At 44.1% G+C, this 14,969-nt stretch overlaps 1 protein-coding gene across 7 annotated transcripts in view; it reads left to right on the top strand.

The window, feature by feature from the left end:
- SEMA3D (semaphorin 3D) overlaps positions 1 to 14,969 on the top strand; it is a 413,180-nt gene that overhangs the window by 120,011 nt on the left and 278,200 nt on the right. For 3 of the 7 annotated variants that reach the window (XM_053254951.1, XM_053254950.1, XM_053254949.1), the window contains exon 1: positions 10,369 to 10,458. The exons of 2 other annotated variants lie outside the window; for them this stretch is intronic. In XM_053254951.1, the coding sequence (XP_053110926.1) occupies positions 10,456 to 10,458 (3 nt within the window). In that variant the 5' untranslated portion in view covers positions 10,369 to 10,455. Of the gene's footprint in view, positions 1 to 10,366; positions 10,459 to 14,969 lie in introns of those variants that run through there. 2 more of the 7 variants (XM_053254948.1, XM_053254944.1) reach the window with 2 other exon arrangements.

Here is a 14,969-nt window from a genome sequence, read left to right as displayed (position 1 = left end):
TATTCGGCCATTGACCAGCAGTGGAGCAAGGATGTGCTGGGATTAGAGTTGCCATGCCCCCCGAAATTCAAGTTTCATCCAGATTTTAAGCAGCTCACCCAGATTGCTTAGCCCACCCAGATTTGCCCATATTTCAGCTTGCTTGCTTTCTTTTATTTTCTTTTAAAAAGCTAAACTCTAGCCCTTGTAGAAGCGGAGTTCTGGAGCAAAACATGCAGTCACTATTCTACTCAGAAATTATTTCCAAGCCAATTTACATAATATGCAAATTAGGCACCCGAATTTGGAAAGCCAGAATATGGCAACCCTGGGATTTCCTGTGGTGCCAGGCTCTGCAGGATGCACCCACAGAGTAGGTGAGGCAGGGAGGAGAAAAGGAAGGGATTGGAGGAGCGACTGTTAGCACAAGCCAGTGGAGCTTGTGAGAGAATGAAATGAGAAGGGATTCCTATCCCTTCCTCTGGCTAGCCTGTCCTCCTCACTGCCTGCTGCATTCTGCTAGCTTCAGAAGTAGCCCCAAGTTTTTGTGCAACTGAGGCAAGTTGAAAAATGGTGACTCCCCCCACTTTTATGCACTGAAGGAGGGTGCAAGTTAAGGAAAGGAGGCTATTTAGCTGGTAACCTCTCCTCACTGCATTAGCCACCTTTCAAGGCTTGCAAGGGGGCTGGGCAACACGAAGAAGCTTCCAGCAAGCAGCCTACTCTCCTTAGCCCCACTTTACAAAGCCTCCAAATTAGAGTATTCCTCATCCAACCCTTGTAAGGCTCTGAAAGGACATGCATGAGAAGGAAGGTTATCATCAACCCCCTCCCCCCACCACCATTCAGCCCCTTTCTAAGTGTAGACTGTACTTTTGTGCTAATGCTGTGTGCCTAGATGTGCTAGGTAGGTGCCATAAGAAATGCAGTCCTTTTAATGCACATTTCCGGGTTGGCGTTTGGTACCAAAAGGTGAATGACAAACAGTGGCTGCTGCTTTGTAACAAATGCCTTCAGTGGTGGCAGGAAGGTGGAGGGTTGTTCTGGGAGCAAACAGAGTGCAAGGGAAGAGATGGGGGTAGATAAAACTGGAGCAAAGCCCGCAAAGCTCTTAGAAGGTCACTCAGGAGTAGGGATGTGCATGAACCAGTTCGGAGGCCCTGTTACGGTTCAAAGGACCAGTGCTGTGTTTAAAATGTTCCCACAGGGCAGCAGCGCACCTCCTTGCCACTTTGGTGTGCGTCAGAGCAGAAGTGTTTGTGTGCACATCGTGCTCACACATGCGCATCAGGCACTTCCGGACCGACATGCACTGGGGCAACAAGGAGGTATGCTGCTGCCCCCCTGGACAATTTTTAGATATGGCATCAGCAGGGGAAATGCAGTGGGGGTGGTAAGAGCACCCTCCCTGCTTCTTAAAGGTAAAACAAACACATACAGAGAGACACAGAAATAACTGTGCTGGGGCATTGTACACAACAACGGATTACGAAAACATTTTGGTCATGAAATACCAGAGATGGGGAGTGAGTGGGCCATGCAAGATGTGCACATTTTGTGTGTGGGGCAAACAACATCTCCTGAAACGTCTACCGTATTTCTACATCTTTAAAAAATATACTGTGGTGTTGCAGCCATACAAAGGGGTGCGGGCTGGGAAGCAATTGAGGATTTAGGAGTGGGGTGGGTGTTACAGCCTCACATGAGACACAACAGTGGAGGCCAAGGCCAGAAAAAATCACAGTCTGCAAAACAGATTGGCTGACGAGGAGGAGGACCACCAGTCAGTCATCTTCCTCGTCGTCCTTTTCGTCGCTGGTTCCGTGCACATCCCTACTCAGGAGTGGTTACAAATTGCAACACACACTTGATTGTTTTGGGGGAACACCTGCTTGTGCCTGCTTTTCTTTAGCACCCACCAGGCAGGCTGATAAACTGCTGCAAGAGGAGGGGTTCATTTGGACCTCAAGATCCACACTAGCCATCTTGCAAATGGTTGATTTCTCTCCTGACCATCCCTGATTCTGAAGCACCTGTACAATCACTTTTAGGTTGTAAATGATGTGCTCTGTCTGCCTTGATTTGATTCATTTCTTTTTCTCTCTCCTGCTAATTGAGCAAAGAGACACCTTTTAAAGAGGCGATTCTCTTATGTTTAGCAGGTGGAGAGCTGCTGACCCTTTCCAACCCCAGCACAGCATCCCTCCAGTGGCTGTTGCTGGTACCTGCCTTATGTTTCTTTTTAGACTGTGAGTCCTTTGCGGACAAGAGACCATATTATTTATGTATTTATTTTTCTATGTAAACCACTTTGGGAACTTTGGTTCAAGAGCGGTATATAAATATTTATAGTAGTAGCACATTATCCCCTTGGTGGGGATGGGTGGGTTTTCATTTGTTCATCCCAATCCTCTGCATGGTTACTCTGTTGGGGTTGGAGTTCCAGTGCAGCGACCTTTTGCACCAACTATCCTAATAACCACTAGGGGCATTGGGAGAAGAGGTACTGAGTGAGGGTCTCCTTACCTGTCCCTGCTTGCCTCTAATCTGTGGCCCCCACCTTGATCCCTTCCTGTGCTGAGTCAGTCCTCTTCCTTTCCTCTTAGAGAGTAGATGGAAGCATCTCTATTTCTCCCTAACTATCTATTATGTAGCTGATAGATAGGACTGGGTATTTCCTATCCAAGATGTACCTCACCAATAAACCTATTTCGTTTTAGATTGTACAACAATCTCCATACGTGTTCTTTGAATAACTGCAACAAACTAAGTTCTGCACTCTACTCTTTAACTGGAATGGGTAGCTTCTTTTTGGCACTTTGCTAAATAATTATAAACCTGAACATATTCGGAGGTAAGCTAACTCTGATTTCAACAGGAATTATTCCTAGGCATAATATATCTATAATAGGTATAATGCATAAGACTGAGTTGTGCACCTCTGTGTGTTGTTCCAAAGAAAGTCCCAGAGTGTTCAATAGTATTTACTCCCGATTTGATCTGTTAAATAAGGAAACTGAGGTACTATTCACCATCCCCTCCCTTAGACTCGTGTTCCTCCTCCTTTCAGTGCAATACACACAGCAGTGTAACTAATGCCCTCACTTGCCTGATGCCTATCTTGCTCTTGCTTGTTTTTCCTGAATACAGCTGCTCTTAATACATCTCCCAGCTTAATTAATCTGGCTAGAGAGTCAAAACCAGAGCAGTAGCGAGCACTGCAGAACTTCAGGGATAAGATTGCAAGGAAAGGCAGCAATTTGGTAAGGCTGGCAGCAGCAGCCCAGGGAAGGCAGATCTCTCTTCCAGAAGCTGGGCAAGTAGGCTGGGGAAAAGTGAAGATATGCTTTTTTGAGCTTGTGAAATCTCTGCAAGGGTGGGATTGATGAACTAAGATGCCTACTGCAACATTACTTGGGTTTTTGGAGTTTCTTGGGGGTGTTTTTTTCCCTTCCAATGGGAGCAAATGAAAACCGAGCAAGAATTGCTTATTTCCAGTGGCACAGCAGGGATGTAACTTGCCTAGGGAGCAAGAAGTTGCTAGTTCGAATCCTCGCTGGTATGTTTCCCAGACTATAGGAAACACCTATGTCGGGCAGCAGCGATATGGGAAGATGCTGAAAGGTACCATCTCCTACAGCGCAGGAGATGGAAATGGTAAACCCCTCATGTATTGCCAGAAGTCAACACTGACTCAACAGCACAACTTTACCATTTCTTAGTGAAGAATAAGAATCCAGTGACTAGCAGGTAAGCTGAGACTGCTCTTCTTGAAGGGTAATCACATGAAGTTCAAGCTCTGTGGGATCTGGAAATGAGCCTTGGTTTCTTGTAGCAGAACCCCCAAAATTACTCCATATAATGGAGTAAGAGCCAGCGTGGTGTAGTGGTTAGAGTGCTGGACTAGGACCGGGGAGACCTGAGTTCAAATCCCCATTCAGCCATGAAACTAGCTGGATGACTCTGGGCCAGTCACTTCTCTCTCAGCCTAACCTACTTCACAGGGTTGTTGTGAAAGAGAAACTCAAGTATGTAGTACACTGCTCTGGGTTTCTTGGAGGAAGAGCGGGATATAAATGTAGTAATAATAATAATATAATCTAATAGGGTGTGGCTGTGGCGGCTGTCAGAGAGAGCACCTGCACTTCTGCATTTGAAACTACACCATTGGTTTATTTCCCCTTTCCCTCTCAGTTTATTTCCAAGCAAATCTGATTTGAGCCTCCCAGATTACACATTGCTAGTTGTGCAATCTTTGGCAGGCTCAAATCAGATTTGCTTGGAAATAAGCTCAGCTGAGTCTAATATTCAATTTTTATTTTTAGGTAGAAATTACTAATTTGTGGGGTAGACATTTTTCTTTAAAAGGTGTATTTGTATGGATATTCATTTTTTTTTTAAAAAAATAAAGTTCTTTTCCCTTGGCACTAATGATTTCTTTTTCCATGAATTTATCACATGAATGATTCCAGCCAATCAGGGACTGTGTAGTGAATAATTACACAACACAGCCTATCAGATTTGGCTATGTGCCACATCACTCAGGGAAAGTGAGGTTAGTGGTAGACCAAAGCACATGGTCCCTTGCTAAGTGAGTTAACAAGGGGTGGGCCGCCATCCCTTTCATACCTACTGATCAATTCAATCATCATATATTACATTTCCCCCCAAAGGTAAAATCCAGGCACCTTAAAAAAATACAGTTGGAAATGAATTTGAGAGCACATAGAAATTGTTACCCTGCAGTGAACCCATCCTTGATATTCTTTAGTTGTTGGGCAAAATCCAGCAAAAGTTAGCATACATACATTCCAATGGAACTGATCAGACTGTAGCAGAAAAGAGCTTAATCTGGATTGCATCAGTGGACTATAAAAATGTGAATCCAAAACCTTGTTGGACAAAACGTAATCTCTCTGAAAGCATTCCTATTAGCTGAACGCACATCTTTCTCAATATCACCTCCTAATATTAGGAGCTAATAGAGGTACAGAGGAGTGATGACACTCTAAGAACAGGGATGTTTCTCTCACCCCACTTCCCCAAATGGGGAAGAAGTTTAAAGGGAAGCCTTTTACAAAATTACTTCCCTTGTGAGGAGAGAATACTGGAGAGCTGGGTGTTTCTGTAATGTATGTTTATCTACAGCAGGCAGGTACCCAGAAAGTGTGTTAAATTTTAAAGTAGCATGAGTTTCCCCCAAAGCACATATCCTTCCAATGCCCCCCCCCCCCAACTAAACTCTTCTTGCCAAGCAGATGCAAACCTTCGACTACTTTCTCCTTTGCTGGCTAGGATTCAGACTTTCGTAGCTTTTCCACATACACACCAGAGACACAAAAATCCTCCATTCTTTTTATGTAGTCAGTTTTGTTTGAGTACCCTTACTATTTGGGTCCCTCCATTCTCTGCAGTGCTTCACCACATTTCTGTGGGAATATGTATGACTTGCCCAAGCCCATTAAAATGGGGGTGGGAATATGGTAATTTTTTTTAATCAAGAAGTTTCTTTTCCTTGGGTTTGGATGAACAGAGGATAGAGAACTCTCCTCTTCTCTTGTAGAAGCAAGCACAACGTGTTCCCTTTGCTAAGCAGGGCACACCCTGGTTTGCATATGAATGAGAGATATGTGTGGGCACTGCAGGATATTCCTTTCGGGATGGGAAGAGCATCTGCATGCCCGCATGCAGAAGGTTCCAAGTTTTGGCATGTGGAGATATCTTCCTGTGATATCAGGATGGATACATGCTCAGCATGTCCTCGACCTTATCATATGTGTTGGTCTGCACTCATCTGAACCATCCCTGAGGCTACTTGAATGCAGTGAGATAGTGGAAATAATTGAATTGTGGGGGAATCCCCATACAATTTTTTTCTTCATTATCTTAAATTTTGTTGATTTTTTTTCTCAGAAAATTTTACTATCTGAATTTTCCTTGTGTCCTAAATAGAAGTAATCTGCTTTGGCATGTTGTTTGACCTATATACTTAGTAAAAACCACTTAAAATGAGAAAACCATATTAATTTTACCTTCTGTATAAGTATTCCAAAGTTTTTCAAGTAAGCAGGTAGTTGGACTGAAATATTTGATTAGGGGAAAACATCAATAAGCTTAATGTGGCTTCAGTGTTATATACCATATAAATTCAAAGTTTGCCTGGAAACTATTTATACTGGAACACTTGTAAATATCTTAACATAGTAACTCAACAGTATAACTGGTTTAACAATTGTGTATAAAGAGAAGAATATTAAGGCACTGATGTTTTTAAAATATGTACTTCTTGGTATATTTTTAAAGACATGTTACTTATTAACTGCTAATTTACTGATCTGACTTCCATATAGTGATGTGGGGGTGGACAAGTTGTCACCCCCACATCCTTGATTAAATGTCTGTATAAATCAGGGCTGCATGACTTTGGCCTTCCAGTTGGAGTTGGACTACAACTCCAATCATCCTCAGTCACGGTGGCAAATAGTCATAGATGATGGAAGTTCTAGTCTAGTAACTAGCTAGTATCCCCCCCCGCCCCCCCCCCAAGACTTGCCATTGGCAAAAGAGTACTGCCTTTGATTCAGTTGTGCCATTTTCCTCATGAGGTCAGTTTGGATTATACCATCCCTGTCCTCGCGATTGGGAAGGGGATACAGCAAGAGCATGTTCCTTGTGATATCCTCCATTGATGTCCAAATGCATATTGGGAGAGGGAGTGTTCTAAGAACAGTTTTTACAGCTGCAGGTTTTTTTGGGGGGGATGTTCAGAGCTGCGGAAAGTGGCTGCGGACACCATTTTGTATTTCTGCTGCCATAAAAATTTTTTAAAAATAAATTATTGTGGTAATCTTGGAATGTTTTAAATTTTAAATTGTTTAGTAGTTTTATTCTCTTTTTATTGTATGTATTTTTGTAAATGCCTAGATTTAGCCTAGATTTATCACCTAGATAAATAATAATGTTCTATTCTGATATTTCTACTGATATTTTTACTGTACTACAGTTTGTGAAAGCTGCTATGGATTATGGATTTGCCTGTGTGGTATGCCTCTTCATTGTTCTAGTGCACCGCTGGCAATGGAGAGCCCTGGGGGGTGGGTGGGAAATAACATTATATTACTAGCTGCCCTGATGCAGAGCATCTGCGCCCCTAGATATTCCTCCCTCTCCCTCCCCCAAAAGGGCCCATTTAGTTCTCAACCCCCCAGCCCCAGTTTGTTTTCCTTTGGCGGCTGGGTGGCCTGGCCGTGCTTCTTCTCCCCGGCCGCCGGCTGACTTAGCCGCTGCTTCTTCTCCGTGGCCTCTAGTTTGTCGTCCCCCCCCGCCGTGTTGGCATTACCATTTTCTTGCCTGACCGCTCATCCCTGCCGCCTCCTTCTGCCCGCCCATCCCCACCACAACTTCCTTCCGCCTGCCTGTCGCCACCATTGCAGTTTTCTCTGCTGGCCACTGGCCATTCACCATTGCCTCCCCCCAGGTGGCCAGCCAGCTGCCGCCACCACCACCATTTTCTTCCCTCCTGCCCATCCTGTCGCTATCTGGCGGCTTGAACTTTGCGAGAGCTGCCACACACAGGATTAGTGTCGGGTTCGTCTAAGAGAAATATATATAAAGAAGAAGATACTGTAGATCGGAAGTTGACTGCAAGTGCAGGGCATAGGAAACAAGTCTGCCCACTTAGGAACTGAGAGGGGAAGCAGGTGGAGCCGCCACGTCACTCTCAGGCAAGCAGCCACACCTCCATCTCTTGCTCTATCAGGGGAGTCTCTCCACACAGCTCTGCAAAAATGATGGTATACCACATAACTGTTTTCAACACTCCAGAAAAGTGCAACTTTTTAAAGATGCTTATGTTATGCGTCTTTATTAAGATCCAATTGTTATGAAAAAAAGTCAAATAAATCATTGCTAACTTGGTAAAGAGGCACTTTTTGACATGGTGATTCTTTTGATTTAGCAGGGGGAGAGTAACTGGCCCTATCCACCTCCAGTGACTGTTGCTGATGTCTATTTAATGTTTCTTTTTAGACTGGGAGCCGTTTGGGCACAGGGATCCATCTTATTTATTTATTATTTCTCTGTGTAAACCACCCTGAGCCATTTTTGGAAGGACGGTATATAAATTGAATAAATAAATAATTAATAAGGCCATCGGCTATGTGAACAGCCACAACCTGAAAGCACTGTAAATATCTCCCTTGTATGAACTCACTCCTACCCTAAGCATTGTAAAGCAGAAGCAAATTCCCCTTTGGAAAACCTTTTGTGCAGATAGTTGCTGAACCAGTCTTCCATTAGCTCCTTTCGCCTCTGTGTGGGGTTAGTAGCAATTGCTTCCAGTTGAGCAAGTGAGTGTTGCCTGTCTGCAGCATAAGAACCACCAGATTTAGAGATTTGTCAGTCAAAAAAGCTGCCTGCCAGCTTAAGGACCAGGAGAGGAGTTAATACAGAAAAGCTGCTGGCTCTTGGCTAGAAATAGTTTAGAGATATATTATTATGCTGCCTGCCTCCATTTTGAGACAATGGTGTGTGATAAGACAGGTACACCTCTGCTCTACAAGACTGACTTACAGTGAATGTTGTTTGAACTTGCTCTCATCTTTTCTTGCAAAATTCCAGAGTAAATCTAATGTTTATGGTATGTTCTCTGTATCTTGAAAAAAAAATTGAAGCTTTTTTCAAACCAAAAAGTTTCTTTTTTCCATTTACATTTTGTGTGTCATTAATGTGGGTGTACATTGTAACACAAGATGAGGTAAGACTTGGACTCTCTCTTTCTCACAAAGGACAAAATTTAGCTCAGCAACTTGCAAACTCCTGCTTATGTTGGTTCAGTAAAAGATATCACCATAGATTTATTTCCCTTAGAACTTACCTTTGGGATCAGAAATTCTTCTATCAAACCAGTTTGAGCTGAGCTTGACCTTGAAAAGTGCTTCTTAAGTGCTTTGCTTGATGGATTTTTCTCCCTTTCACATTTCATTACAGAATCCTGGCTGGCTGTTGAGAGGGAGTTTCCAGCCTGTTTCAAGCTCTTGAAACACATTTCCTGAATTACCTGTACTTTGGCATGAATACACCACAGTGAATAGCTGTTGAAATTGGGCACAATTCTTTGGAGAAATTCTCCTACACACATCCAATTTAAAGCCAATGGGAGCTGTGAAAATACAAGTGTAATTCCTCTGAAAAAATGGAATAGCCCCCCCGCCCCAAACACACACACGTTTGACTAAAGCCCCAACTACACATTACAGGGAGTCTCATGGGCAGCATCAAGCCACTTCTCCCCAGTAATGTGGAGTTCATGTGACATCAAATGAGTGTTTCTTAGTTCCCCTGCCCTACTGCTTTGTTGGCTATCGCTTACATGGGCAGGGAAACATCTTTAACCTTTTAAAAAGGCATGACATGGCTGTTTTAAAAAATTCAAATACCCTTTACTGGACAATGATGGCACCCAGATATTATTGCAGGAGTGACGATATGATGATACAAATACGATGAATATTTATATACTACTTTCCCACAAAGGTTCTCAGAGTGGCTTACATAGTTAAAAATAAATGGCTCCCTGTCCCCAAAGGGCTGACCAGGGGCATACCATTAATAAGACGAACAGAGACGAAAGTCTCCTGGCTCACAGCCTCTGAAGGCCCCCCAAGGTTCTCTATCACTCCCGATTTCTCTTTTGTCAGTGACAGAGGAGAGCAGCTGCAGAAAAAGGAAAGGTTTAAAGTAGCCTTGGCTTTCCCCAGCCTCGTCTTCAGCTCCTCCCCCGCTCAGCTGGGTGTTAGCTGTTCAAGTGGAAAGGAAATTTTGCAGAAGCAACAACTCTCACTGCCCCACCTCCTATCATCCACTCAACAGCCCAGCACTGCAAACACCGCCAAATGAATAGCCACATCTCCTACTTGCTCATTTGCTCTCGCTGCAAAGCCCAAGCAGCCCCATCCCCACCTGAGATTTGTGCTTCCTTTGGGCTATGAAGCTTCAGCATGCTACTTGGAGGGCCCGATTGAATGTGCAGTTCCTCCCCCAGTACTCTTGTTGAGCTCCGTGAGAGCTCCTCAGAACTCCTCTGCTAGACCATGTGACTGTGTTGCTGAGAAGCTGTCCTTAAAGCAAAGGCGTGACTCCCCCCCCCCCCAATTTACTTGCTTGCTTCTGGCTATTTGTTGAGGATTGAACCCTGTAGCCCACACTGCCTGTTTGGGGCTTGTGTTGTGGGAAAATGCTCCGGAACCATGCCCTCCTGTTTAATGCAGTCCCTTGCTTTCATCCTTCCTCAGATTTGACAGAGAATGGGCATCTTACTGAACTAAAGAGGATTAGGCAAGCATCCCACAGAGAACTCGTTGTCTGACAGAATTGAATCAAATACAACAAGAGGCGTGTGCTGAAAAAAACACTTTTTATTCATGATCATGAAGGCACAGTTCAGGTCAAGAAAAGTCTGACAAGCACTGGGCCCTGATGGTACGCAATGGCTAGCTTAATATATATTTTTAAAAGCAAGCAAATCAGTAAATCCTACAATACATGTCTTTGTGAATAGGGATGCGCAAACCGGTTTGAGTTCGAATCGGTTCGGTTTGACAGTTTGAACTCAGACCAAACCAGGCATTGGTTTTGCCCTGCCAGTCCAAGTTCAAACCAAACTGGCCTTGGTTCGAACCTCCTAGGGTCCATTTCAGGCCTTTCCTCCCATTTTGTGACACTTTGTTTTACTCAATTCGGCTCATCAGCTGTCCTACATCTTGTGAGACTTGTTTTGCTCAATTTGCTGACTTTGCATTGGCTGAGCTATTGATTCTGTGATTGCGAACAGTGTGTTGTTTTTGCCTTGCCCCTGAATTCTTTGCAGTTAGCGTGCCGAGTTGGTTGGTTTTACTGCCTTGCGCCATCTAGGTAGGTCTTGTTGGTTTGTGCCTGCTGTTGTGTAGTTAGTCTGTGCTGTTGTGGTGTTTGGTTTGGTCCCCTTGGCTTTGCAGTACTTTCTGTGGTTCTTTTTTGGTTCCCAGTTGGTTGGCTTCTTAGTTGTGTCATTACATGTGTGGGTGGGTGGCATGCTAGCGGCACAAAAGTGGGGCTTGTGGTAGGCACCAAACCCCAAGGCAATTGGACACTTCTCTGGTTATTGGTGAATTTCTGAAGTATTTTTTATTTCCCATAGGAAATAATGGGGATTTGTGGCAGCCCCACCCCACCCCTTTAGGGGAATGCCAGGGCACCCCAGAGTGGGTCTGGGGGCACAGAAGTGCTGGCCTTAGCTTCACAAGTTGATAGGAATTATTGGTATTTATTTATGAATTGAGGGGTGGGGTGGAGTTAAATCCTCAAAGCTGATCTGGAACTGGGGGAATCCTCCTTGCTATGTAGCTTGCAATGAATCTTGCCTGCTATGAAACTTGAAATTAATTTGGTGTGGGAGGGGATGCACACAAGAAGTGCATTCCCTAGTGTTGTTATGCTTCATTATTTTATGATCTGTGTCTGTTTTTATATACTAGCTTCAAAACAAGACTTTGCATCATGAGGAGTTGATCTTGTGGTAGCAAGCATGAATTGGCCCCTTTGCTAAGCAGGTTTGCATTTGAATGGGAGACATGAGTGAGCACTCCACTGTAAAATATTCCTGTTAAGGGATGGGGCCACTCTGGGAAGAGCATCTAGGTTGCAAGTTCTCTCACTGGCATCCTGCCTGCAACCTTGGAGAAGCCGGTGCCAGTCTGTGTAGACAATACTGAACTAGATGGACCAGTGGTCTGATTCGGTAGAAGGCAGCTTCCTATGTTCTTAACTTATTTTACAAGTTGCCTGTCTCTCTTGCCCTTGAAAATATTTGTATTTTTATTCTGAAATGATTAGGAACGCAGAGGTGGGGGTGGAGCTAGGGGAGGGGGGTCTGTGTTCACCCCTCTCACTGGTGGCCCCTTGAAGAGAGGGAGATAATGAAGAACATAAGGATGGGTAGAATTGGGGGGGGGCATCCGTTCAGTTATAGGAGCCATCCGTTCAATTATAGCTACACTCCTGCATAGAGGGAACACTAAGGGAGCACAGCAGAATCCTTTAGAAACAGAGTGGAGAAAGAAATATATGGGATGGGAATATGCTAAGTTACATGTTGAAACGTTTCTGATAATGCATATATGCATGAATAATCTTGTTACATCCTCACATTCTTGTTCATTCAATTGCTGTTTGGGCCCTCAAGAACCTGCACAGTATTCCAGAATAGCTGGGCAAAGTGGATTTTATAGTGCTACTGCATTTTTCTGCCATAGAGAGAGTGGGCAGGTGGAGTTTTTCACAGAGCACCATGTTAAAAACTGAGACTCTATCTGAAGTCTGAAGGCTTAATAGACTTGTTCTGCTAGGTTTGAGATGATCCTGCAAAAGTCTCAAAGTGGTTTACACTTTTACATATTAATTGAAATGTTAAGGAGGTCCCACACATGGTGATTTGTCCCCAGCCCTGTGCCCCCTTAGGGACAGCCCTGACCTTGTAACTGTAGTCTCCTGTCCTCTGTTAATCTGCTGCACTATATTACATGTGTCCTTAATGTTCTTCTGCAGCAGAGACATGGGGCCAGGAGAAAATCTCATCTCCAGGTCCACTCCAACCTTGGTACACTCCTGGGGCTGACAATCTAAAAAAGAAACATTAAGACATCAGCAACAGCCACTGGAGGAATACTGTGCTGGGGATGGATAGGGCCTGTTGTTGATGATGTTGTTGATGCTGGCTTGGCTTAGAGCATTAAACTTCAACATTAAGGACCTGTTCAATACTGACAAGGGAGTAGTGTGGAGAAAGGAAATGTTAACCCCTTTTCCACACTGTGATCCTGATCTAAATCTCACTTTCCACTCCCATGGGTGCCAATGACAACTTCCATTCCAAGGTAAATAGCAGCTACAGAGAGCAGAGTTGTGGGATTCAGTTCAGGATCACAGTGGGGGCAAAAGGTTAAAGCCCCCCTTCCTCCAGAGTGTGGCCCTGATCCATAGTGTCCCAATCCAGCTGCTGTTTAGTAAAGAAAGAAAAAAACCACATTAGTAATATATCTTGCTTAGCCCTTTGTTAAGCTATAATAATTATTCCCATAATGCAGGAGTGAAGCTGACACTAAGAGCAGTGGCTTCAATAAGGCCATCTGGTAAGTTCAGTGACAAAGGACTGGTTCACACAATACTTTTACAGCAGTGTGATTAAAAGGGGGATGCCGTAAGAGTGCACCCATTGTTGACATCTTTTGTAGACATCTTGGTGCTTCTTGGCATGTTCTTTTATCCTAGGGGGATGACTTTTCCTGTGAACAGCACCTCTACATGCAACCCAAATACTGCTAGTGTTTGGGTCACAAGCAGAGTGGCTGTTTGGACAAACATCCCCGAGTGGCTGTTTGGACAAACATCCCCGAGTGGCTGTTTGGACAAACATCCCCGAGTGGCTGTTTGGACAAACATCCCCGAGTGGCTGTTTGGACAAACATCCCCGAGTGGCTGTTTGGACAAACATCCCCGAGTGGCTGTTTGGACAAACATCCCCGAGTGGCTGTTTGGACAAACATCCCCGAGTGGCTGTTTGGACAAACATCCCCGAGTGGCTGTTTGGACAAACATCCCCGAGTGGCTGTTTGGACAAACATCCCCGAGTGGCTGTTTGGACAAACATCCCCGAGTGGCTGTTTGGACAAACATCCCCGAGTGGCTGTTTGGACAAACATCCCCTCTATTCATACTACAAAGGAACATGCCAGGATAGCACCTGTGAAAGATGTCATCATAGACGTGCTCTTGGTGCATCCCCATTTTAATGTCATAGGCTGGAAAATTATAATCTGAACCATCCCAAAGGTGACATCTGAACTGGGGTAGTTTGTGTTTGTCAGCTCAACAGCCATGAGTATACTTTTTAACCTAATGGTTAAGATTTCTCAGCAGTCAGTCATCTGCACTGAGTTCTCACTTCCTTTGGAGTTCTTATTGGTCCCAGGGTCCCAGTGTTTATAGTGGTCCCAGCACCACTATAAACACTTAAACTTTTGTTCTGTCTAGTGTGCAAGGGATCATCTTAAAAACTGCAATGAGATTTGCTCCAAAAACACATTTACAGTGCCAGTTGCTAGGGAGTTTATGTGGTCGGATCCTATGTATATTTACTCAGAACTAAGATCAGTGAGTTTAATGAGGCTTATTCCCAGGTAACTGTGCATAGAATTGCAGGCTTGAACATATGAAGTTGCTTTATACTGAATTACACCTCACCGTTGGTCTTTCTAATCCAGTTTTGTCTACTGCATAGTGGTGGATAGTGGGGCCAGAGGTATTTCCTAGCTGAAATCCCTGGAGATACCAGAGACTGCACATGTTATGCATGTACTGTGTTGTTTTATTATTTGCATATTTAGACTGCCTTTCCTTAAACTGACCCCAAGGTAGCTTCCAGTTTTAGAGATTGCACAATAAAATACTAAATCAAAACAAACATAGGAAAGAGTTAAAAAGCAACACATCACCAAAATCTCCTTGTAGCCCAAAAACTCAAAAAGAGGGGTGTTACTTTGCTGGCAAAAGATCACAGGGGAGTTAAGAGAGAGAGAGAGAGTCAGTGGGGTGGGGGAATTCCTTAGCCTGGGGGCAACAGTGGCACTGCCACATGCACACAATAGTTGGGCCTCAGCCAGCATTGTCATGCCGAGCAGGATCTCATCCAGAAGATCTTGCAGAATGGGTAGATAAATTGAGGAATAGGCTGAGATCTAGATCCCTTCACATATCTGGAACCCAAGTTGTTTAGATATGAAAATATTAAATATCAAAAACAGCACTTTGAATTGAAGCTATAAATGAACTGGTGGCCAAAGCAGTTCTTCCAGTATTGGGATAACATGATCTGACTGAATGGTTAAGAACAGCCCTGCTGGATCGGGCCCAAGGCCCATCTAGTCCAGCATCCTGTTTTACACAGTGGCCCACCA

This window comes from Hemicordylus capensis, chromosome 5, assembly GCF_027244095.1.
Source record: "Hemicordylus capensis ecotype Gifberg chromosome 5, rHemCap1.1.pri, whole genome shotgun sequence".
NCBI lineage: Eukaryota > Metazoa > Chordata > Lepidosauria > Squamata > Cordylidae > Hemicordylus > Hemicordylus capensis.
This window is presented reverse-complemented; position numbering and strand designations above follow the sequence as displayed.